The 26,883-nt window shown below is 37.7% G+C and overlaps 1 protein-coding gene across 1 annotated transcript; it reads left to right on the forward strand.

Annotated features, from left to right (window-relative positions):
* The first annotated feature begins 3,854 nt into the window (after positions 1 to 3,854).
* Positions 3,855 to 26,574, forward strand: LOC114477741 (poly [ADP-ribose] polymerase tankyrase-2-like). Its single transcript, XM_028470283.1, has 12 exons — positions 3,855 to 3,939; positions 6,614 to 6,797; positions 6,878 to 7,030; positions 7,103 to 7,245; positions 11,875 to 12,058; positions 12,139 to 12,291; positions 12,364 to 12,506; positions 16,818 to 16,947; positions 19,272 to 19,353; positions 22,202 to 22,412; positions 25,621 to 25,735; positions 26,333 to 26,574. The coding sequence occupies exons 2-12, from the start codon at positions 6,641 to 6,643 to the stop codon at positions 26,560 to 26,562; spliced, it is 1,701 nt and encodes a 566-aa protein (XP_028326084.1). The 5' UTR covers positions 3,855 to 3,939; positions 6,614 to 6,640; the 3' UTR covers positions 26,563 to 26,574.
* Positions 26,575 to 26,883: the final 309 nt, after the last annotated feature.

Genomic DNA, 26,883 nt, shown 5'->3' on the forward strand with positions numbered 1-26,883 from the left:
TTTTTTATTTCAAAGCTAAGGTTCAAAGCTAATGTTATTTGACGAGTGCTGAATGTCTCCTTTTCTTTACAAAAATGTACAACTGCTCAATATACGAGGCAGAGAGGTTCTGAGGTGTATTGACTGCCCCAATATGATATTCATTCTATGCAATATACCTCTTCACTTAAAGCTGAGTTCAACAGGATGCCTTTAACATATGGGGGTTTACAATCCCAGCCAGTTCTCTCTGTAGCTCGGCTGTTGGAATGTTGATTGACTTGTGACCCTTGAAAGTTGCCTGTCCCCAGACTTATCTTTCCTCCTTGACAGCAGTATATCAAAAACAGTCTAACTTTAGCTTCTTTGCTGATACAAGCGAGTTCTTCCACCAATAAACATTTGTGGCTTCCTGTCTTTATCTTAAGGCTAAAGCCTTAGACTTCACTTGTTGGTTTCAAATTTCTCGTCAGCCAATATATGTGATCACCAAGCTGAATTTCTTCAGAGTACAATTTGGCCATCAGTGCTCTCACAGGAGTTCTGCCTTTCTCCTGTTTTGGCCTGAGAACATGATTTGACCTCCTTTGTTCTCCCAGGGTTTTTGTCTCTCCCCTGGTTTTTTGATTCTGCTTGTGTTAGTAAACTTTGTATTATTATGCTAGCCAGTTTCATCGACAACCTTTTTTCCACACTACACCTTTTTCATCATCCACATCATCACCTGGGGAAGTCACTACAGTTCCAACGCCACAAAGAAAGGATGAAGGGTACGCCATCACCAGACACCAACAAGAAGGAGCTCAGGAACATAAAATTATTATAAAACTCCAAACTTCCAAAAAAACATGATTATAATATACATTGCAGTAAAAAACAGTTAAGCTAATGTAACCTTATTTTTTAAAATCAGTATAACCCAGTACAGGTACATCTCAGTACGTAGCAGTCATGTATTGAGATTTTAAGAGGAACTCAGTACGATGTGAACTCAGACCATGACACGTAATTTCACTTGGATTTAACAAAATGTTTTGAAGAATTTCATCTCCAGCTGTGATCAATATGTTCAAACTGCCAACAACTTCATGAAGACAGCAAGAAATCTCACTAACAGAAGAAAAAAGGAACTTGTGAGTCCGTTGTGACCACCAGGGATTAGAGATTGTGGAAAATTCAAGAGTCTTGAAATTCTTAAACACGTGAAAATGGGTTTTGGTAAAAGCCAAAGACTCCCAACTGACTAATGCTCGTGCTTTGTTAGGCCTATTATATTCATAATACTTGGGAGTTTGTGTCTAACATGAACCTATGAAATCTCAGCAGCAAGAGTTTAGGGGTCAAATAAACCTGAAATATTGGGGTTCATTTTTTCCTGCCCCTCAACCTCGTTTTATGAAACTATTTCCAAAATTGCCCCCTTCACGTAGAATTTGACACATAATGACCCTTCTAAGTTACATACAATCATAAACTTAGTTTCTAAACCAATGTTTTTGTATTTAAGTAATATCATGGCACGGCCCTTGCCTCTTTGGCACTCTAGGCAAGATATACTTTTGGCGCCCCCTTATATGGAGTTTTTTTTATACCAAGTAATTGATATTTACATTATTGTCATATCTTTATTATCAGAATCCTTTATAACACTTGCATAGTGGTTTTTACCATACCCACACAGACACTTTAACTAAGGAGAAAACATGAGCAACATTTTATTTAATTTTGATAAAAGGGTTTCACATACACATATAAAAGAACACAAACAAGTAAATAAAAGGCAATTTAAATATACATCTTAGTATCAGGTTCAAAATACAAATTATTAATATTATTAGAGTAAGGCATTGCACAAAAAACAAGATAAAGATAAAAGATAGATATTGGAGCTTTGGCTCATCAAGTATTCTTTTTGATTTAAATACTTATGACTGCAATGTTTTACTACTGACATTCACAGTCTCCCAGATTTAACATTACAATACTACCAGTTTTAGGTATAAACACTCACTCCTTCCCTCTGTTCACGGCCACCACTATTATATTTAAGTTGGGTGCTGTGTCACCCGCTTCAATTTCTTCTTGTCATCAGTCTGGCTGAAATGAGCACAATATGCACGACTATAACATACCATTTTACTCTCACCTTAAGACACTCGACTCTTCCCCGCCCCTTCCATTTTCCTACCCTGACTTCTTCTTCCCTGTTCCCTTCCCCCTTACCTTGATGTAACACTGCCCTCTCTTTTTATGGAGGACCCTATAATGAAGTGTTTCTTACCCTTCCAAAGTGATAGCTGGTGATTGTCACAATTATGCAAAAATAAAACAATTCATTTATTTAAATGCAATAACAAAACATGCATAGCAGTCTTAAAAAGACTGCACTACTTGTAGTGTTGACCTCCGACAGCATGTGCAGACAAAGTAAGAAGTAGAGCATTTCCGTCACTTCCTCACACCCACAGTCAAGCATTCAGTGAACTGTGTGTGTCTTTGCCTATAATAATTCAAGTATCTTCACTGTTGAATCATCTTTGTCTTACATGTTGCTGTCGGTCTAATGATTTGAAAGATATCTTCTTTCCTGTTACTGGTGGTAAGAGCTGCCACTTTTTCTGATCACGCTGAGGGGAATCCCGGTGCTGATGACATTTCAATATCATTTGCATACTGTATGTAAATGGAGGCGTTAACAGGGAGGCCACACGTGTACTCACATCCACGCTAATTCAGATGTTCAAAGGATAGGTGCGTGGAACCAGTCCTATGCAAAGATTTAAAGATCTGAATTTTTACGAGCGTACGCCTGTCTCTGGATTGAGACGTACGCCTATTTCACACCATTTGTCATGCAAGTCTTTGTACTGTACATGAGGCCCTTGGTTTTCCTGCCTGTGAAGTAATCTATGACATCGGCAAATTTCCTGTTCATCTGAAGGAAAACAAAAACAGAATGTGAACCCACTGGCTAGTCTATCAAGCAAATCAAGTCATAGGATATGCATGATGTCATTAGAAATTGATAAATATTTATATATTTATAAATAAAATAAAATATGTACAAATTTAAGATGTAGCACACAACAGATAAAAGTAGATGAAAGTTATTTATTATTTATGAAGTAGATTGACAACGAATACTAATAAAACAAAAGTTTACATATAAAATACAGTTTTATTAAAAATGTAAAAGTAAAAAGGGCACGGGTAAATATTAACGTTTTTCTCAATAATTTATCTGTCTATAATATGTTTACCTATCTATATATCATGTCAAGTCATTTAACATATATACAGTATCTGAGCTGACACATCTTGTCACTTTGCGCTCTAATCCTGGCAACAACTAAGATTATCAAAAGCTAATTCTAGAAATTAAAAAACAAAAAAAAATATCTGGAAAATATTGTCACGACTCACATACAATGTAGCCCTACAGTGAAATTTGACTATATAAGAATTAAAAAAAAAAAAAAATGGTAATGCATGGAGGCTCCTGACTGCTGGTCGATTTATATTTTAGTTTCCAATTTTAATTTTTTTTATTAAAAAAACTTCCTATGACAATTTGCGTACCCCTGGGGGTACCGGTACATCACTTTGGGAACCTAGGCTATAGACTATCATTTGTCTTTTGGATTAAATATTAAGATTTTTTTGGGGTCTGCCTTAGTGGTTTCAAACATTTACTTTAAGTGTAACAGTATTTGTATTGCATGTGAAATTATAAAAGAATTAAACTTTTGTGCTGTATGTTATATTTGAATTCCGGAGGGACTTTAAATGAATTAACAGTTGGGGACTGACACATTGTGTTTTTTTTTTTTACTCTCCAGTTTTAAATATGAAATATTTCCCGCTCTCTTTCTTCTTCTCTGCTCAGTTTTCTGCAGTGGATCGTTCAGTCCTCCAGGCCTGGCAGAAAAGAAGGACCGTGTTTTTCTCATTTTTAAAACGGTAAGAATGGCATTTATTTTAATTTCATTTTTTACACCTGACGTGTTTTTAACTGTAAAAATGATTTCCACGCAGACTTCTGTATTTGTGTCGTCTTAAAAAGAGGATTTTTTTTGCTTCTTGTATGCATGAAGTAGCTAATGCTAATTAGCTTAGCACAGTCAGTCACCATTTAAAGTTGTGTACATCTGTGTACAATCTTTGTGACTTGGTGAACAACTGGTGAAGTGTAGAAACATATGTGGAGAGATTTGTCTAAAAAATATATCACACATGGATCCACAATTTCCACGTGTTTTATCATTTGCTTGTGTATTCATCATTAATTATCATGTGTTAATTGTGCTTGTGGACTGAGCAAAGTGTTGATCACACCACTGTACACTTAGTATTGCAAAAAAAAATAAATCATAATTTTAATGGCTTTTTGTTAAAACATTTTTTTTAAATAGTAAAAGGCTATTTCATCAATTTAAATATTCTGGTTTCAATAATAAATTAACACTGACACCGTTTCAGGTGTCCTATTTTTATTGCCTCCCATTTGGCAGTATTTACGATTGTGTACCATTGTAGTCAGTAAAAAAAAATCTGTTTTCCGAATTAATTTTTTTAAAATCCGTTTTCCGAATTAATTTTTTTGAATCCGTTTTCCGAATTATTTCATTTTTTTTAAAATCTGTTTTCCGAATTAATATTTTTTTAAATCTGTTTTCCGAATTAATTTTTTTAAATCCGTTTTCCGAATCAATTTTTTTAAAAATCCATTTTCCGAATTAATTTTTTTTAAAATCCATTTTCTGAATTCAATTTTTTTTAAATCCGTTTTCCGAATTAATTTTTTTTTTTTAATCTATTTTCCGAAATAATTTTTTTTTTTTAAATCCGTTGTCCGAATTAATATTTTTTTAAAAATTCGTTACATAAATCAAGAGAAGTCTCATTAAAAACAATTTTACAAATATTAAAATCTATTAATTCTGTATTTTTTGTCAAACCAACTATGATCAGCAGGAAGCAAGTACAAGCTGCAGTGATTTTGGTGACACTGCAGTAAATACCAGTGACTTTATTAGATATTCTAGTAGTGTCTGTTTTCGTATTGGTAAATGGAATTTATTAACACTTTAATACTGCCCCCTAGTGGAGGGGTGGGGCTCTACACACATGTGGGTCGGCAGCTCTGTGTGTGAATCTGAAAAATAAATGCACACACCAGCCACAAGTACAATTGAAGATTTACACATGACTATTCATGATAAAGCACATGTGTACATTCAATTGTGGATATATTTGTGGATCTGTAAAAAACACGTGAAAATCTGAAAAATACATGTGAAAATCGTGGATCTATTTGTGACTATTTTTGAGACAAATCTTTCCCCATAAAAACATCCACATCCATCTTAAGAGTTTTTGATAAAGCAGGGGTTCTCAACCTTAGGGTCAGGACCCCATTTGGGGTATCGAGACATTGGGAGGTGGTCGCCAGATGCCTTTAAAGGTCCAGTATTATGCTATTTTTCACCCATCTCCATTTGTTCTAAGAACCGCAACAACATAGTATTTGAGGGTTTAGTTCATGTCATTCAGCTAATTCCATTTCAGTAGGCGAACTCTTTAATAATGTGTTATATTTTGTCAGATTTTTTGCAAGAATGTCCTTTTCTATCTTTTTGCCCACCCATTCACTGCCACTTCTCCATCAGATTTGAATGCCTTTTCTACACATTTTTTCTACTTTCAATACATTTCCAGCATTTATAAACCATTTCCAGCCTTTTTCCACCTAATGTTGCATATGTTGACCCATTATTGTCACTTTTGACTTATTTTCACCATATTTCATGCTTATTTTTGCCATTTTAACCACATTCACGATTTGTCATGCCCATTAATTGCCAGTTTAAACACATTGTTCCAATATTGCCATTTTTCTGTTCTCGTTTGCAACCTTTAACCAATTTCTTGTTTTTAAAATCCCATTTCACCACCTTCTCCACCTTTTTTGGCCACATTTAGGCTTTAACCCATTTTTATTTCTGATTAAAACAAGGCTTTATATCATTAAGATAACTTTATTCCATAGAGCAAATAAAAAATAAACTCATAATTGGTGAATTGGCCCGAGTCAGCTTCTGTAGATTTGACTTTAATAGCAAATCTTTGATATTTATCACAATATTGTATTTTTAGTTTATTTTTTAAATTTCAACTTTAATCTTGTTTTTTCAACTTTTTTCTCAACATTTCCACTTTAATGTTGATTTGCCCAAAATTATTTTGTCCATCAAAATAGGCCCTAGTCCACTGGTGGGGTAAAGGTACAGCCTCCACCTGCTTAAAAACAACTACATTAGATATTTGTCATTTAACGAACTGTAATGTTACAAATTAAACAACTCCTGTTTACGCAGAGAATTAGATTAATTTTATTCAAAACGAAAGCTTAAAAAGGTGCATTTCTTGCAGTCTAAATAAGTGTTATTTTTAGGTGTCAGTCCTTTTCCTTGAGGTTTAGCGGTCAGTGTCACTGCAGAAAAACTTTGTCAAATAAAAAAACCAAAGCTTCTGTTGGGCTGAGTGAGTGCGATGCTTTCTGAATCTTGTAACAATTCTCAATACTGACTTTTAGAAATGTTTTCCTCTCATTCCTATTTACTGTGAATTACAGCTGAAATCCAGTGAGAACATTTGGAAGATGAGTGAAGATGGAGCACCTTCAGATGACGATTCCGTAAGTCTGCTGTGGGATCTTTGCCCCGACCAAAGCCAAGGAGCAGCTGAGGACATGAGCAATCACAGCGAAGATCAGCAAGCTGCGGACAAAGCTGTGGGAGATGTGGATCAGGTCCAAGGTGCTGATGCTGAGGGACGTCCTCTTCTAAAGCAGCTCCACCTCTAACATCTGCAAACTTTCCATTTGTTCTTATTTCAGCCAAAATGATGCCAAAGGGGAATTTGAAGTGTCTTCATAAGAGAAACGGCCGTGGAGAGACTCAACTGCACACAGCATGCAGCAGAGGAGACGTTGGTGCAGTCACAGCCCTCATTCAGGCTGGTATTAATGTCAACATAGAGGACTACGCCGGTGTGTGACGCCAAATCCACTCATCTGCAGTATGAGCAGAAGATGCAGGATGTGCTTCTCTGCTGTTTCCAGGATGGACTGCCCTGCATGAGGCCTGTGTGGTTGGGGATGAGGCAGTAGTGCAGGCGTTACTTAAGGCTGGAGCCAGCATCAATGCTAACAGCTGTGATGGTGTCACACCCCTACATGATGCTGTTTCTGCTGGAAATGTTCAGGTGATGATGCTGATGGTGAAGTTTGTTCTAGTAAAGCCTGAGACGGCAATAATGTTCGACTGCTAAAAACAAACAAAGTATGGGGAGAAGAAATTGTCTCAAAAATATTCACAAATATGTCCACAATTTGTGATTTTCAGATTTTCACGTTTTTTTAAGATGCACAGCTATACCCACAATTTTCGTGTGTGTGTGTGTCATACTTGCCAATTGCATGTATGAACTCAAAATAGGCCATTTATGTGAATCGTATAGATATGGAGGGGGTCGTGGTCATAGGCTGTTTGCCACTCCTTGCATGCTGGAGACTAGATGCATTCCACACATATCTACCATACACAAACAGATGTAATTTCTACATATTACTCCACGGCGGACTATTATGTGAGCGCGTAGCCCTCAGCGCTCTGCACGGACCTGCTTGGGACAAGTCACAGGAGTGGATTAAACCGGTTTCACTTGACCAGAAAAATACACACCCCTATATCTTTCATGTTAAGGAATCATTTAATCGACCAATAAAAATTTAATCCACTGAAAGTGACATAATGTGAATGAAACGCCGTCATTATGAAGGGGCCGTTCATTAATTCCCCCGCCCCGCACTTTTCCCGGTCCAGAGCTAAACACTTGTCGAATCGGCCACCCACAACACCGACTGAACTTCCAAAAAAAAGACTATGCAACTCATCACGCACTCCTATATACAGAGCCGAGCAGCTCCCACTTAACTTTTGTGTCTGTGAAGCTACACCCATTTCTGGTGAAGTAACTGATGTATCTTGTGTTTATTTATTTTTGTCTAGTCATAATATCATCAGGATAATTTAAATTAGGTTATCTTAAATTAGGTTGATCAGTACTTAGTAAACCTGCTCAAATTCAGTAAACTATTGATCCCTGAGGGGAAATTGGGTGACATTAATGCTGCTCTCATTCATGAATCTGTATATGACATATTTTAAATAATTAAAAAGGAGCAGTAAGAATAATCCAAGTCAGTGCAATCTATAGCTACCTTTCAACTGGAGTTTACACATGGTTTTAAATTACACTTTTTTTTTACATACATTTCGGTTTAATTATGGTTTTCTTTTCTTTTTTTTAAAAAAAATATTCATTTTGTTTACTCACAAGAGTTGAAAACCAATATTTTCTGAAAAAAAAAATAGATGCAATTTTTCTGAAAAAAATAAAAAAACAGAATACAAAATAACAATGTGGAAAACAGAATTTGAGAAAAATAAAATTTATTTTATAGTGCCCTATGTAAGTCCTGTTAATGTTTGTTATTTCATCCTATGTAGAGTGCAGTGCAGTTGAGAACAAAGCAAAAGCAGTGGAGAATGAGAGTGGATGATATAAACGGCTCATGAATCAACAACTGTGTTAAGTAACAAAGCAAACAACTGTACAAATGTTAGGTACTTTTACTTTAACATCACAATTCTTCATATATATATTTTTGTTTATTTTTTTGCTTGAAGAAAAAAGTGTGTTTTGCCTTAGTGTACTCTTCAGAGTGTTCAAGATTGCTTAATTTATGTGTTAAAATCAAAACATTTCTCTAGGGGAGGATCCCACCAAACCCTCCCTATGATGGATTTTTTTGTCACCTTTTTCATGCCTTTGGTGTTTGCGTGTATTTATCATGAATTATCATCATGTGCATTTATTTTTGAGGCAAACACTTCACAGTTTTGCTCAAATTCACACACACAAAGGTCCTGTGCCCGTATACACAAAGCAACCTAAGGACATATGTTTAGTGTTTGATCGTGCAGGGATAATGTTTGCGGTTGACTTTATCAGGGATAGACGTACTTTTCTCACACAGCGTAAGGTAACACTAACGTTGCGGTTTCTTCGCTGCCCGCGACATTCATTCCCTGACAATGTTGGGCAAGTTACTTTCAAAATGTAACACATTTTATATTAGTAGTTACTGTCATTCAAAAGTAATTAGTTACATTACAATATTACTGTTTCTGGATTGTAATGCGTTTCACTACTTTTGAGTTACTTTCACTAAAATAACTGCTTAAGTATGACTAGCATTCTAAAATGCTAAAATATAGTTTATTGCATCTGATTATATATCCAGTGGAGGGTGATGTGGTATAGCATAATGACTAACAACTTAATATAATAGGCACAGTGAAGGCTCATGGCGCAATAAGTAACAATGACCGTCAGAATCACAAAAGCAGACAAAGTTAAAGTCTGGTAAGTTAAAGATATCATAAATATTTAAAGTCTAGGCATATTCATATGAAACAATAGAGCTAGAAACAACTATAATGTAATGACATGACAAGATATACAATCTTTTTCTTTTTGTTTCTATTGTTTTATTATCTTTTTTAGTCCACTGTTTTTACTGCTGCCAACATGGTGACCAGTAAAATTGTAACACAATTTTCTATGAGCGCCCAATACAAAGCAGTCACGAGATAACATGACCACCAGTCAAAGTGTAACACTATTTTATGAGTGCCCAATACAAAGCAGTCAAACCAGTCACGGGATAACATGACTACCAGTCAAAGTGAGGGGCGAGGACCAGCTTGCCGCCGCACAAACATCCTGAACAGATCCCATGCCTCCCATTTGGCAGTATTTACGATTGTGTACCATTGTAGTCAGTAAAAAAAAAATCTGTTTTCCGAATTAATTTTTTTTTTTTTAAATCCGTTTTCCCAATCAATTTTTAAAAAAAAATCCATTTTCCGAATTAATTTTTTTAAAAATCCATTTTCTGAATTCAATTTTTTTTAAATCCGTTTTCCGAATTAATTTTTTTTTTAATCCGTTTTCCGAAATAATTTTTTTTTAAAATCCGTTGTCCGAATTAATATTTTTTTTAAAAATTCGTTACATAAATCAAGAGAAGTCTCATTAAAAACAATTTTACAAATATAAAAATCTATTAATTCTGTATTTTTTGTCAAACCAACTATGATCAGCAGGAAGCAAGTAAAAGCTGCAGTGATTTTGGTGACACTGCAGTAAATACCAGTGACTTTATTAGATATTCTAGTAGTGTCTGTTTTCGTATTGGTAAATGGAATTTATTAACACTTTAATACTGTCCCCTAGTGGAGGCGTGGGGCTCTACACACATGTGGGTCGGCAGCTCTGTGTGTGACTCTGAAAAATAAATGCACACACCAGCCACAAGTACAATTGAAGATTTACACATGACAATTCATGATAAAGCACATGTGTACATTCAATTGTGGATATTTGTGGATCTGTAAAAAACACATGTGAAAATCTGAAAAATACATGTGAAAATCGTGGATCTATTTGTGACTATTTTTGAGACAAATCTTTCCCCATAAAAACATCCACATCCATCTTAAGAGTTTTTGATAAAGCAGGGGTTCTCAACCTTAGGGTCAGGACCCCATTTGGGGTATCGAGACATTGGGAGGTGGTCGCCAGATGCCTTTAAAGGTCCAGTATTATGCTATTTTTCACCCATCTCCATTTGTTCTAAGAACCGCAACAACATAGTATTTGAGGGTTTAGTTCATGTCATTCAGCTAATTCCATTTCAGTAGGCGAACTCTTTAATAATGTGTTATATTTTGTCAGATTTTTTGCAAGAATGTCCTTTTCTATCTTTTTGCCCACCCATTCACTGCCACTTCTCCATTAGATTTGAATGCCTTTTCTACACATTTTTTCTACTTTCAATACATTTTCAGCATTTATAAACCATTTCTAGCCTTTTTCCACCTAATGTTGCATATGTTGACCCATTATTGTCACTTTTGACTTATTTTCACCATATTTCATGCTTATTTTTGCCATTTTAACCACATTCACGATTTGTCATGCCCATTAATTGCCAGTTTAAACACATTGTTCCAATATTGACATTTTTCTGTTCTCGTTTGCAACCTTTAACCAATTTCTTGTTTTTAAAATCCCATTTCACCACCTTTTCCACCTTTTTTGGCCACATTTAGGCTTTAACCCATTTTTATTTCTGATTAAAACAAGGCTTTATATCATTAAGATAACTTTATTCCATAGCGCAAATAAAAAATAAACTCACAATTGGTGAATTGGCCCAAGTCAGCTTCTGTAGATTTGACTTTAATAGCAAATCTTTGATATTTATCACAATATTGTATTTTTAGTTTATTTTTTAAATTTCAACTTTAATCTTGTTTTTTCAACTTTTTTCTCAACATTTCCACTTTAATCTTGATTTGCCCAAAATTATTTTGTCCATCAAAAATGGCCCTAGTCCACTTGTGGGGTAAAGGTACAGCCTCCACCTGCTTAAAAACAACTACATTAGATATTTGTCATTTAACGAACTGTAATGTTACAAATTAAACAACTCCTGTTTACGCAGAGAATTAGATTAATTTTATTCAAAACGAAAGCTTAAAAAGGTGCATTTCTTGCAGTCTAAATAAGTGTTATTTTTAGGTGTCAGTCCTTTTCCTTGAGGTTTAGCGGTCAGTGTCACTGCAGAAAAACTTTGTCAAATAAAAAAACCAAAGCTTCTGTTGGGCTGAGTGAGTGCGATGCTTTCTGAATCTTGTAACAATTCTCAATACTGACTTTTAGAAATGTTTTCCTCTCATTCCTATTTACTGTGAATTACAGCTGAAATCCAGTGAGAACATTTGGAAGATGAGTGAAGATGGAGCACCTTCAGATGACGATTCCGTAAGTCTGCTGTGGGATCTTTGCCCCGACCAAAGCCAAGGAGCAGCCGAGGACATGAGCAATCACAGCGAAGATCAGCAAGCTGCGGACAAAGCTGTGGGAGATGTGGATCAGGTCCAAGGTGCTGATGCTGAGGGACGTCCTCTTCTAAAGCAGCTCCACCTCTAACATCTGCAAACTTTCCATTTGTTCTTATTTCAGCCAAAATGATGCCAAAGGGGAATTTGAAGTGTCTTCATAAGAGAAACGGCCGTGGAGAGACTCAACTGCACACAGCATGCAGCAGAGGAGACGTTGGTGCAGTCACAGCCCTCATTCAGGCTGGTATTAATGTCAACATAGAGGACTACGCCGGTGTGTGACGCCAAATCCACTCATCTGCAGTATGAGCAGAAGATGCAGGATGTGCTTCTCTGCTGTTTCCAGGATGGACTGCCCTGCATGAGGCCTGTGTGGTTGGGGATGAGGCAGTAGTGCAGGCGTTACTTAAGGCTGGAGCCAGCATCAATGCTAACAGCTGTGATGGTGTCACACCCCTACATGATGCTGTTTCTGCTGGAAATGATCAGGTGATGATGCTGATGGTGAAGTTTGTTCTAGTAAAGCCTGAGACGGCAATAATGTTCGACTGCTAAAAACAAACAAAGTATGGGGAGAAAAAATTGTCTCAAAAATATTCACAAATATGTCCACAATTTGTGATTTTCAGATTTTCACGTTTTTTTAAGATGCACAGCTATACCCACAATTTTCATGTGTGTGTGTGCGTGTGTGTGTCATACTTGCCAATTGCATGTATGAACTCAAAATAGGCCATTTATGTGAATCGTATAGATATGGAGGGGGTCGTGGTCATAGGCTGTTTGCCACTCCTTGCATGCTGGAGACTAGATCCATTCCACACATATCTACCATACACAAACAGATGTAATTTCTACATATTACTCCACGGCGGACTATTATGTGAGCGCGTAGCCCTCAGCGCTCTGCACGGACCTGCTTGGGACAAGTCACAGGAGTGGATTAAACCGGTTTCACTTGACCAGAAAAATACACACCCCTATATCTTTCATGTTAAGGAATCATTTAATCGACCAATAAAAATTTAATCCACTGAAAGTGACATAATGTGAATGAAACGCCGTCATTATGAAGTGGCCGTTCATTAATTCCCCCGCCCCGCACTTTTCCCGGTCCAGAGCTAAACACTTGTCGAATCGGCCACCCACAACACCGACTGAACTTCCAAAAAAAAGACTATGCAACTCATCACGCACTCCTATATACAGAGCCGAGCAGCTCCCGCTTAACTTTTGTGTCTGTGAAGCTACACCCATTTCTGGTGAAGTAACTGATGTATCTTGTGTTTATTTATTTTTGTCTAGTCATAATATCATCAGGATAATTTAAATTAGGTTATCTTAAATTAGGTTGATCAGTACTTAGTAAACCTGCTCAAATTCAGTAAACCATTGATCCCTGAGGGGAAATTGGGTGACATTAATGCTGCTCTCATTCATGAATCTGTATATGACATATTTTAAATAATTAAAAAGGAGCAGTAAGAATAATCCAAGTCAGTGCAATCTATAGCTACCTTTCAACTGGAGTGTACACATGGTTTTAAATTACACTTTTTTTTACATACTTTTCGGTTTAATTATGGTTTTCTTTTCTTTTTTTTAAAAAAAATATTCATTTTGTTTACTCACAAGAGTTGAAAACCAATATTTTCTGAAAAAAAAAAATAGATGCAATTTTTCTGAAAAAAATAAAAAAACAGAATACAAAATAACAATGTGGAAAACAGAATTTGAGAAAAATAAAATTTATTTTATAGTGCCCTATGTAAGTCCTGTTAATGTTTGTTATTTCATCCTATGTAGAAAGTGCAGTGCAGTTGAGAACAAAGCAAAAGCAGTGGAGAATGAGAGTGGATGATATAAACGGCTCATGAATCAACAACTTTGTTAAGTAACAAAGCAAACAACTGTACAAATGTTAGGTACTTTTACTTTTTCACTACTTTTGAGTTACTTTCACCAAAATTACTGCTTAAGTATGACTAGCATTCTAAAATGCTAAAATATAGTTCATTGCAGCTGATTATATATCCAGTGGAGGGTGATGTGGTATAGCATAATGACTAACAACTTAATATAATAGGCACAGTGAAGGCTCATGGCACAATAAGTAACAATGACCGTCAGAATCACAAAAGCAGACAAAGTTAAAGTCTGGTAAGTTAAAGATATCATAAATATTTAAAGTCTAGGCATATTCATATGAAACAATAGAGCTAGAAACAACTATAATGTAATGACATGACAAGATATACAATCTTTTTCTTTTTGTTTCTATTGTTTTATTATCTTTTTTAGTCCACTGTTTTTACTGCTGCCAACATGGTGACCAGTAAAATTGTAACACAATTTTCTATGAGCGCCCAATACAAAGCAGTCACGAGATAACATGACCACCAGTCAAAGTGTAACACTATTTTATGAGTGCTCAATACAAAGCAGTCAAACCAGTCTTGAGATAACATGACCACCAGTCAAAATGTAACACTATTTTCTATGTGCGCCCAATACAAAGCAGTCACGAGATAACATGACCACCAGTCAAAGTGTAACACTATTTTATGAGTGCCCAATACAAAGCAGTCAAACCAGTCACGGGATAACATGACTACCAGTCAAAGTGAGGGGCGAGGACCAGCTTGCCGCCGCACAAACATCCTGAACAGATCCCCCCTGAACAAGGCCCAGGAGGTGGCTAAACCCAGAGTCAAATGTGCACACAGGCCCACTCGCAGCTGCAAACCCTGACTCGAATAAGCCAAAGCACTCACTTCCAACACCCAATGTGACAGGCGTTGCTTAGCAACAGGCTTCCCCTTATGGGGCGGAGCCCAGGAGATGAAGAGTTGATCGCTCCTCCTGAAACTTCCTGTCAAATCCACATACCCGCGCACAGGACACAACAGATGAGGCCTTTGCTCACACTGAGAGGCAGAGACGGCCGTAACATCAATAGGAGAACATAGGGATGTAACGATTCACCCAACTCCCGATACGATTCGATTCACAATGCGATTCTCTCCCGATTTCTTTTACAAAAGGATACTATAGACTAGGGATGTAACGATTAATCGTAAGGCAGTTAAAAATCAATTCATAGGTATCACGGTTGACATCGATACTTTGAAAATTGAATCGCAGTAGAGGGCGCTATATATATATTTATTCTTTTCATCCAAAAGTGTAGGCGGCGGGCGGAATCTGCTGCTTCTGTCTTTCTGGCCGCCTACTACTCTTAAACATGTTAATAAATGATTCCTTACCCCTTTAGCACCGAAAGAATATCTGTAATAATACGTGAATATCTCACATTTTTTTATTAGCTCTGTCTCTTCTTCACTGTTAGATTAGCTGCATGCCAACAGACTACTGGGGTACCAGCGCCCTCTGCTGGTTCAAACAAATATCTAAGGTAAATACAATGCAGACTGTTTTTTTTAAGTCCAATTGTTAAGGCACAAAATAAATTTTCAGTTGCACTTTTAAAAAGAAAAACAACTATTATGTAGTTTTGCATTGTTTACTATTAGGGATGTAACGATTCACTCAACTCCCGATACGATTCGATTCACGATACTGGGTTCACGATACGATTCTCTCGCGATTTATTTTACAAAATGGGACTGTAGACAAATTTTTTTTTTGGGAAAAGAAGAATAAATAGATAACGCCCTCTGCTGTTTAAAAAAAGTGCTGCGATTAGATTTTCAGAGTATCGATATGAACCTACACCTATGAATCCATTTTTAACTGCCTCACGATTATGCTTTACATCCCTATTTATTATACTGTTTCACAGTGATGAATTTGTTGTATTACTGCTATATTTTTAAATCAATAAATGTTTGGTAGAATTTTTTTTCCAAAATAAAAGAGATTGTTTCTCACTGAAAATGGCAGGTCTAGTGATTATTCTAAACAAGATGTTTTCTTGTGTGCTTACAGATTATTATTCTTTTTTCAATTACATATTATTCTTCAACAGGAGAGCTAAAATGCAGTGCAAATTTCACTGTAGTGATACAATGTATATGACATTACATTGTTCTGTTTTTTAAGAGGAACCCCTGCTGTAGACTAATGAAACTCAAAGGTTCTGCTGATCATAATACAACACTTGATTTGGCAAATTTGTAAGTACTTTTTTATTTCCTCTTATTTGTCTGTACTTGAGGTGCAGTCTGAATAGTTTATTGGTATATTAATGTCTGATTCTCTGTGTGTAATTACTATACACTATCGTGTGTTTTGCCAAACCAATGCACTGTAGACCTACGCCATTTTTACTGTGCGTTATATAAGATATAGCATCACATTAATCAAGAGAAGTGTCATTGAAAATTTACTAATAAAAATCCATTCGAATTAGGATAAAAATGTGAAAATTGTGAATATTTGTGAGACAAATCTCTCCCCATAACAAAGCCAAAAACTTATTATCAAAGTTATCATACTGTAAACACTGGATAAACCAGGGCCATTTACATTGACACAGTCAGCCTACCTTTGGGTTACCTTGATTTGAACCAAAGCAGAAGTTTAATGTGTAACTCAGTCTTTGTCACTGATTGGTTGGTTCTCCCAGAGATCAGCACGTATGCAGCAAAGTAAATATCTTGGAGGCTTTTCCTACTTCTATGTGGATTTCTGCTGGTGTTGATACGACCATTTCTTATCTAGCACACATTAATGTCAAGATATGTGAGCCACCTCATGTATATAATGGGATACACAGCAAACATCCAGCACTGAACCAGTGCTAGATCTGAATGTTCCCACTTTGTTTTCTTTATACAGTTGGTGAAACTTCTTCTTCTCACTGGGTGTAATCCTGAGGACAAGACTGTTGGTGGTCTCAGTGCCTTCAACATGGCAAAGGAAGACAAGATGAAGGATTTGCTCTCATCCTTCAAACAAACCCAGGGCAGTGTGTAGCTTTTCTGGTCTTTATTCTGACACACACAATTGCAACAGCATTTAAGGCGTTAGTGGTGCGCAGCAATCGAGCAGGAGTGATGAGCACTGAACAGAAAATTTTATATAACGAGATTTATATCCTGATAACGATATATTTCTCGATATTGTATTTCTTCCTTAAAATGAAAAATTGCTTTGCTATTTTGTTATATAGAAAAAGGCTTCTATAAATAAATTTGTAACATCACCTTTTCCTATTTCTCAGTACCTTTAGGACCAATTTCTGCAATTGTTTGGGCCTAAAATGCTTGATTTTGCAGCAGCTTTTCCCAAATATTGTTTTAAAAGTTGTGACTAAGGCTACTTATTTTTTTTACAATAAGGCGTTATTATTTTCTATAACTTTGCATAGACTGGTGAATTTCCCCCCTAAAAAACTGATTGATTTTCAATTATTTTCATATCAATACAGAAAAGGGCAGATTCACAACAATTTTCAAGGTCTAGTGCAGATAATATTACATAGAGTATCAGTGTTTGTGTAAGTTTAATTAAATTAAATGATACTTCTCCTTTAAGAATTTTCTCAATGAAGGAATATTCGTGACTTTTGCTACATATGCTGTTGTCACGTGTTCTGATTTGTAAATTTGAATGTGGAAATGCCTCCGGGGAGATAAATTAACTTCTATTTGTGAGACAATTTTGTAGTGACACAGTTTGTAACCAGACTAATTGATGATGCCGATTGCTACTAAGCAAAATAAGCAGCGTTTTGCCTCCGCATACCATAGTATTAATTTTGTGCATCTTTGTGGCTCTAAACTAAACACGTAATGCTCATTTCTGGTGTTAAATGATGTAGAATTAGGTTGGATCTGACAGTGGGCATGGCTTCAGTAGCTGATGGTAGCTTACACAAAGAGGACCTACTTTACCGATCCACTGACAAGAGCTGCTCCTCTTGTCAGTGCCCAATCCTTTCATGGGCCTGATCCTTTCGTATCCTCTCAACGCATACGTGAAACGCGTCTACATCTGGTCGGCCTATTTTACGACAGGTAGTGTACTATTTTGTTTGTTTGTTTGTTTGGTTTTTGATTGTCATTGTTGTGTATTGTGTTTTGATTCATTTTTGTATATATCATCTTGCAGTTGTTTTTTTAGTTTTTGTCTTTTTTTTAAATTAACAATTAAAAACATCACAAAACAATCACATACTGTATTTACATGTGTACTATTAAAATCTTTAACTAACGTCGTATGATCGGTTTACATTCAAATATCACATCCCAGGAGTCCTGTCGTAAAGATTGCAGTTGAAGGAAGTGACGTAGCGTGCGTGCATTCGTTGAAAGGATCCGAAAAGATCCGATGTTACGGTCTGAGTTTACCTCCGTACTGAGATTATAACCCAATCCCTAACTTAATCCAATAAACAAATAAAACACGTGTCCGTTCACTTTGAAAACAAAAATGAATTATTTTTTAGCAAAAATTCATTTTCTGGTGGTGAGCATTTATGCGCATGTGCATATATGCGCATATACAATGTCAGTATGATGCACACTCAGAACATGACACCGGCCCATGAAAGGATCAGGCACTAACACCTCCAACAGTGCTGTAATCTAGTGTCTGGGTGATGTAAACCAAAACGACACACATTCAATTAGCCATATAAACCAGAGGGTTATATCGTACGGTAGATGTTGTTTTGCACAACAATATATATCGTTATATCAGACAGCCTTAGTGCTGAAGTCAGAATTTTTCAAAGTAAAACTCCCAGAATACAAAATACCTATAATTTTTTATGCTTTATTTCTTGCGGTCCCGCTCCAAATGGTCCATGAACCAGTACTGGCCCAGTGATAAGGGACCCCTGCTGTAGCCTGTCCAAATTAACAGAGCACACGTCACACACAACTTCCCATTCGAACCTATGAATGCCCACACATACACACTTTGAATGTGACCAGACATTGAAAAGAGTACATTAAACATCAAAGGTTTTTTTTCCCCTCTGTCTGATGTTTACTTTGTTTCTTGTACTTTGAAGTCAAAGTGTTATTACCAGTAGCTCAGTTACACTTTAAAAGTATTACTAGTAATATTGCATTTTCCTTTTGAAAATGCTCCAACAGCATATCAGCACTGCTTTAGGGTATGAGTGGCCTGCTTCACATGTGCAGTATTTAATGTATACCAAAGAAGGTGATGTATGGAAACAAAAATAAGTCAAAGTTCTAGCTTACAGCCCTTGTCAGGTTGATAACAAAATCAAAGGATGCCAAGCTTGTGTGATTTCATGTGTATTCTTTGCTTTTTCAGTGCTCTCAGAGATCCAGAGTGTTCTGACTGAAGTGCTCACCAAGCAGCGCATGGAGAAGGAGAAGCTCGCCCACAAATACCGGTCAGTCCCAACATTCATCCTCCATGCACTGATCCAAGTCCCAGCTGACTCTTGGTCCAAAGACACACACTCACACACCACACTCACTCAGAAAAGACAACAATTGGAGGGGGGCCATGGGGTTGGGGTTGGTGGCGGGGTGCGCTGGGTCCTCGGCTCCTTGGTGCTTTCTCGGGTGTGTGTGTGTAGGGGGCGGTGGCTGCCTCTCGGCTTGGGGTCTTAGGGGTGTGCTGCTCGGCTGTGGGGGGGTGCCTGGGCTCCCTGGCCCCCGCTCTTTCTGCTAGCCTGGCTGCATCTTTGGGTCCGGGACAGCGCTTGGGTTTGCAGTGGCGGTTCTTGCACATACATTGGTCTATGATTCACTGGCATGCCTTGGACTGTGGGATAAAACTCGTAGTGGGCTTAACTTTAGACACGTTAATCCCAAATACCTGTTTTAGGTATTACCACTCACTCCTTCCTTCTGTCCACAGCCACCACCATTATACCTAAGCCTCATGCTTATCACCAGACTGGCTTGATTACACAACACAATAAGCACAATAAAAAAGAAAGAAAAAAGTAAAAAAGAAAATACAATTACTGCATTACTGATGTTTTTGTTTTAGTTTTCGCTTCTTATGGACCATAGTGGAAATCCAACCTACTGTATGTATGAAGCAGCAGCACCAATCCACTGAGCGAGCCACAATCAATCTTCCCGCAGCTAAAAACTGACATGTCCGCTCTCTCCTTCTTCCTTTGTGTCAGTGCGTTGTGCCATAGGTTCAGAATCAGAATCAGAATCAGAATCAACTTTATTGACCAGGTACAGTTTAGAACAATACGAGGAATTTGACTAGGTAGTTGCAGTGAAAGGAGACACATCAACACACCGGAGCAGCCATTTGCGGCGCCCACATATTTAGGTGAAAAAGGGATCAATAACAGGAGGAGAGGAGGGGTGAGGGGAAAAAAAAACTGCCAGTTTGAAACTGATTTCCCTAAACAGAGAAAGCAGTGTGAAACCAGGAAAAAAAAAACGCCTCTGCAAACATAATGTAAGCATGACACAGTCAAACAACTCGAGACAAGGCATGTAGGAAGGGTTGGGTGGGAGGTTGGCTGGGGGAGGGGGTCAGGTGGGAAGAACAACAGGAGTCCAGCCATTTGGGGACATGGGCGTGCTGCCAGTCGGCGCTGCAACCACGCCTCCATGCAGCTGCGGTTGGGAGGTGGGGAAAGATGGCCGACGAGGCATTTGAAGTTGAAGACCTGTAGCTGCGTTACTGACAACCAGATGACGTGTGGAAAAGTTCAGCATCAACAGTTCCAGGAGGAATGTAGGGAAGGAGCGGGGGGAGGGAGTGGGGGTAAGAGCCGCCGTCTGCAGAAACTTCCTGGTGATAAGAGTTGAGACAACCTTGGCTTTAGCCTTGGCTGGCTGGGGAGCCGAAAGGGAGATAAGCAATGTGATTTGATACAGGCTATGTTAATTTCCAATAGCCTTCTGTCCTGGGTCTCTCTGCTGTAATCCAATGAGTGGCCTAGTTTCCGCTTCCAAGCCTGGTCTCCAAACTTCTCCCAGTTGTTATCCATAACGCGTAGACGATCCAAAAGCAGCTCTTGCTTGCTTTTGATATCGATCAACACATGAGTCTGAGTGTTCAGAGCCCTGCTACATCCTTCAGAAATCACTGGCAGCTTTTCCAAAACAGTCACCAGCGTAGTACGGACTTTTCGATAGATTAGGAAGCCACCAGCTCCAATCAGCAGCATGCCTACTATCATTATTCCAATCATGTAGATGTCCTCCACGTCTTCCACGGAAAGGATGGACAGACACACAACTCGCCACTTGTTCCAAGGGTCAAGTGTGTATCCAGCCGCAAACGTCCCGCTTGGACATGCGGGGTCACCACCCCTGGTTCTTTGCGTCGAAAAAATCTGATCGATAGCACTGAGAGAACAACTAATTAATTCCATTATTCCGGTTTTGGATGAGTTGCAGAGAGAGGCTCTTGTTAGTTTCACAAGACCTGACAAAGCAGCAGCTAGGAGAGAGATAAGACGGAAGGGAGGGAGAAACAGAGAGTGCGACTGACCTCGTCGAGAGAAGCAAGAAGAAAGGTTGGACGGAATATCATGCTTTGAGCTGTAAAAATGTAAATGATCCGATTCCTTGATAGTCCTGTCCCTTTGCCGCACTGTCCCAAAGCCTGATTCATCTGGGAGAGTGAATCAGGTCCCAGTGAATCAGAAAAAAATAATTGCCAAAAATAAGCATGTAATATGGCGAAAAGAGGTATATAAGTGCTGAAATGTCTTGAAAGTGGAAAACAATTGTAGAAAAGACATTGCAATTTGATGGAGAAGTGTCAAAAATGGGAGTAATGCAGCATAAATGCATTAAAAGAAGCAAAAATATGGCGAAGTTTGGTCAAGTTGCAGAAAAAGGGTAAAAATATGCAAAAAATATGAATAGTTTCTTGAAGTCATCTGGCGACCCTCTCCAAATGCCCAATGTTTAGAAGCCCTCTACCAGTGGACTGCATTTTAAGTATTTTTGTCACTCACTGAATGTTATGAAATTGTGTGTTTTTAATAACGTATGAGAATGTCTCTCGTTCATGTGTCACATTGGGTCAGCTGCAGTGTGAAGATTCTCTGGTTCACATAGCACAGCCTGTCTTTCACAGTAAAGGAATGCATGTTGAGTTCATGGTTAGCTACAGATCCTTCTGGTTCAGGAAGTTGCAGTGGATGTATTGTAGAGTGAAATTCAGGAAGGTGTTAGCTTCAATATTCTGCTGCATTTGTAAACGCAGCTTTTTGTAGATATCCACTCTTTGATCTTCTCTTGGGACAGGAAAATGTCGGATCCTCTTCGACAACGTGTGCTGAAAGGAGAGCTCCTCTCCCTCGCCTCCTGTCAGAGGAAGCTGATGGAAGTCCTCCTGAAACACAAGGATTTTGTGGACAGTTTTGCTGCTCCCAAGCATCAAAGGGTCATCACAGCGAGACAGCAGGCCGAGCAGCACCGTGCTCTGACGGCTGCCACAAACATCACTGGTCAACAGGTGAGATGGACCTTCAGCTCCCTACCAGACGGGCCTAAGCTCAACTTATTAGCCTTTAATGAAAGGAGGAAATGTACGTCAGTGTTCCTGATCCCTCAGACAGGGGTAGTGGGAGAGTACGGTGTATCTTGTTTGGAAAAAGGCTATTTTTGCTGCTTACAGTAGTGTTTAAAGGTGTAATTTTTTCTTCAATAGAGCCATGGCTGTTTTCTACAGAAGCGGATTAGGGTCAATTTTGATGGAGTAAATAATTTTGGTCAAATCAAGAATAAAGTCGAAGTGACGAGATTAAAATCGAAATTTTGAAAATAAACTCAAAATACAATATCATGATGAAAGTTGAATGTTTCTTATTAAAGTCAAATCTATGGAAGTTGACGAGGGCCAATTCACCATAAATGACAAGAGCTTCACTGGTTTTTCCTTCTGAACAGATTAAGTTTTTTGTCAATATCTCTTCAAAGTCCTTAAAAACATTACAACGCGTGTTTATGCGCTAAGAGAAATAATCTCTTTGTTTTTAAACCCAACTTTGAAGTATAGTTTCACACATTCATCAATACACTGCCACGATCTGCTGTTTGTTGTCCTATGGTGAATTGTCCCTCAATAGCTTCCATAGATTTGACTTCAATAGCAAACCTTCGACTTTTATCACAATACTTTTTATTTTCCAAATTTTGACTTTAATCTTGAGATTTCTACTTTATTCTTGATTTTGCCCAAAATTATTTTCTCCACAAAATTGGACCTAATCCTCTTCCGTAGTTTTTGGCTGGCTGTGCATTAGCTGTTAAAGGTTTATAATTGTACCAGCCAAATACATCAGACACTATGGGCTGCTGTCTCTCTACAAGGTAAATAATAGGTTAAGGTTAATTTCATTACACTTCTGAAAGTGCATTGCAGTGTAGCTTAAGTTCCAGATATGTAGAACTTAGTAATTTACTAAATCACTAATGCACATGTGTCAAAATCAATGCACTTTTTTAGCCATCATAGCATCTAGTAAGAGAAGAAAGTTACTGACAAAACAGGAACTATGAAATAAAAGCCTGTGTCAGATGTTTGTAACTTTGAGCAAATTGATTTGGATTTGTCCAGATTTGATCATTACATTGATTAATGTCCACATAGGAAACAATAGTGATACAAATCTGTTATTTCACAAGCAGCAGCAGTTCATGATTGCAATTTACGTCTCAGTTTCTTTACTGTGAACACACTTTGTTCAAGTCAGATTGAGGAAGGCCTTGTTGAACACTAGAGGGCAGCCTTTTACTCCAGAGCACAGATGACAGACAGGGTTGAGTTACAGAGTGAGGACATCAGAGGGACTGTGTTTGAAATGTCCCATTAATGTACGATGCACTACAAACTAATACCCAAGATTGGAAGCACTAGGAAGAGTTTTTGTCTGTTTGTGTGTGGGGTGAAATCTTGGAACAGCCTGGATTCAGTATAAAAGCAATGCCACAGTATTCAGAGTTTCAAATAACTTCATAAATGTATGATCTGGTCACAAAACAGGAGGATAGAGGCGGGGCTTAATGCAACTAATAGGTCGATTACATCTATGGCAAGTGGTGTCTTTAAAAGCAAATTTAGCTGAATTAAATGTATTCTTGTATATCTTAGTTACTGATTATTAGTCAGTTATTTCCTATTCTGTTTAGTATTTATTGTGTATTTCTAGAAGTCCAAACATACAGAAGCAATATGATCAAACTGGTTCATTAAGAAATGGGGAGGGGGAGATTCAAAAAGTATTTCTTCTTCCCACTCTCTTTTGAACAGACCTATTATTACAATTATAAGTGACAGGGACTCTATTATTTTGAAAATCTCTCACTGTTTTTCTCTGGTGTACCTTGTACACAGAGATTTTTTGTTTCTTTTGTTTTGTTTTCTTGTCCCTGCTCGAAAAAAACCCCCAATTAGATTAAATGAAAAAAAAAAATGAAATGAACTCAATGAGTATATACTGTTTACTATATACTATAACTATGATTAGGATGGTGACCGTTCTCACTAAAGTATACTTCCAAGTTTCCCAAGATGCATTTGGAACCTACAACGACAAAAAACCTGAAGCACACTGAGGCTAAATATCTCCACTTTTGAAAGTTCTGAAAACATTTGAAGTGAGAAAGTGGCCAAGTAGAATATCAACATGTGCTCATTTGATCCATAAAACTCACGTATACACATTTCATTCACAGATTTTCAGAAATCCTCCATTGTGCTCCTGACAAAACTACCGGTCATCTTCAAAACAAGAGCCCTATTTACAAAAGCATTAAAAACTAATGGAAGACAAGAAGAGATGCTTTTGTTCTGAAAAAAGGATGTTTGACCATTCCGCTCGCAATGCATCATGGGGTGGCTGAGTATGACTAGTGTGCTTCCGTTATAGTACAGTATACATCCGGGTATTTCTCACCGACTCAATCTTCCCATACTATCTGATGTGAACGCACTACATACTCATTTTGACGTCAGACCTATTATGAGTTGTACATTATTGTGATGCCACAAAAAATTTTCGGCCAAAAAAAGCTTTTTTTGGTTTTCGACCAAAACACTTTTCTAAACAGGATGTGATGCGAGCGCTTGTCTGGAAACAGGCTAACTTGTTTTCTTTTAATTCCAATACATGTGAGCACTAAAGAGTTTTCTGAGCAGTTAGTGTGATTTATGTTTCTGTGTCACGTCGACACTGTAGTGTACGTTTATAAAAACACAGAGCATGGTTGTGAATGGCTGCGTATTAGCGGCAGAATCTAGTTTCAGTTTGTCAGCGCACATTCCACAAAAATCCTCTTCATCATTACTGTACTTGATCTGCGTTATAAAGATCTTCACTTGGCTAGGATTAAAGCAACGCTCACAAGAAATGATTCACGCCGCAATCATAGCACAGATCACAAAGCACACAGATCTTTTTGACTTCAGTGCACTTTGAGTTTCTATGAGATAACAGATGTAATTTGACCCTCTTTCAGCAGCTCAGTCAGTCAGGTCTTGGCTTGTTCATTATTGGTTTCCGGCTTCGGCCAAAAATTTCATTTCGGTGCATCCCTAGTGTGTTTGGATGTGATTAAATCAGCTGTCAAACGTCTCCCTTTCATGGATTACAATAAATGAATCACAGTGGGAAAGCAAAGAAGTCAGGGATGAAAGATGGATGTCTTCCTTTCTTTTCCAGGTGCTCTACAGTGACAGAGCTTTGTCTGACTTCATACTGAGTGAGGAGGGTGAAAAAAATCCTCTTCAGACACACGCCGAGGACCCCGTCTCGCCTCAGGAGGAGCTGAGCACAGGTTTTCACATTCCTCTGCCTTTAAACTCTACAAAAGTGAATTAGGGCCAATTTTGATGGAGAAAATAATTCTGTGCAAACCAAGAATAACATTGAGAATAAAGTTGAAAATACGAGATCAAAATCGAAATTTTGAAAATAAACTCAAAATACAATATTGTGATAAAAGTCAAAGGTTTGCTAATGAAGTCATCCAAACTGGCCCGAGTCTGTTTCTGTAGCTCTTCGATAGCAACTGAACAGATTCATTTTTTTCAATATCACTTCAAAGTCATTAAAGACATTACAACGCTGTGTTTGAGCTAAAACAGAAATTATTTATTTGTTATTAAACCCAACTTCTAAGTTTAGTTTAATGCATTCATAGATATACTGCCACAATCTGCTGTTTGTTTTCATATGGTGAATTGGCCCTCGTCAGCTTCTGTAGATTTGTTTTCATAATCATACCTTTGAAGTTGATCACGATATTATATTTAAACTTTATTCCCAAAATGTCAACTTTAATATTGACATTTCACCTTTATTCTCGATTTACCCAAGGTTATTTTCTCCTTTAAAGTTGTCCCTAATCCTCTTTCATAAAACTCACACACAGAGCAGGCAGCCTGCTTTCCTCTGTCTCCCCCTGCTGGAAGCATTCCTGTCCATCGTTCCATCTGTGTGTCCTCTACACTCCTCTCCCCCGAGGCCGTGTCCCTGCAGGACGTGATGAATATCAAGTTTATCTATTTGGTGGGTGATGAGGAAAGACTGCCCAACGCTCTGATGAACATCTACTGGGACAGACTGCTGCAGAAAGACTCTGATGACTGGGGTCCATTTTAGTTTGTACTTTTCTCCAACACACTACATTTACAATCTGTTATACCATGAGGTTTGTTAAAGAGAAGAAGTGACACTTTGTTTCCATTGATACATTAGCTCTTTTAACACACTAACAGGGTTTTTGTTCCAGATTTGTAGACTGCTATTATTTGTTCTAATATGTTTGTTGTTAACTTTCTATCACCAGTAAAATGGTGAAAACAATAAAATCCCCAGTTTCTACAGCCTCACTTCTGTCAGCATATAGGTCAAATTATTCTGCTGCACACACACACACACTGGGGACGTCACCAACAGGGTGCCAGAGTTTCTGGTTGTATA

Source organism: Gouania willdenowi, chromosome 2, assembly GCF_900634775.1.
Source record: "Gouania willdenowi chromosome 2, fGouWil2.1, whole genome shotgun sequence".
In the NCBI taxonomy this organism is placed as follows: Eukaryota; Metazoa; Chordata; class Actinopteri; order Blenniiformes; family Gobiesocidae; genus Gouania; species Gouania willdenowi.

Coding starts and splice junctions, on each gene's coding strand:
- LOC114477741 (XM_028470283.1), top strand. CDS start 6,641: ATGAGTGAAGATGGAGCACCTTCAGATGACGATTCCGTAAGTCTGCTG. Junction 12,059..12,138: donor AGATGTGGATCAGGTCCAAG/GTGCTGATGCTG, acceptor TTCTTATTTCAG/CCAAAATGATGCCAAAGGGG. Junction 12,507..16,817: donor TTTCTGCTGGAAATGATCAG/GTGATGATGCTG, acceptor TTCTTTATACAG/TTGGTGAAACTTCTTCTTCT.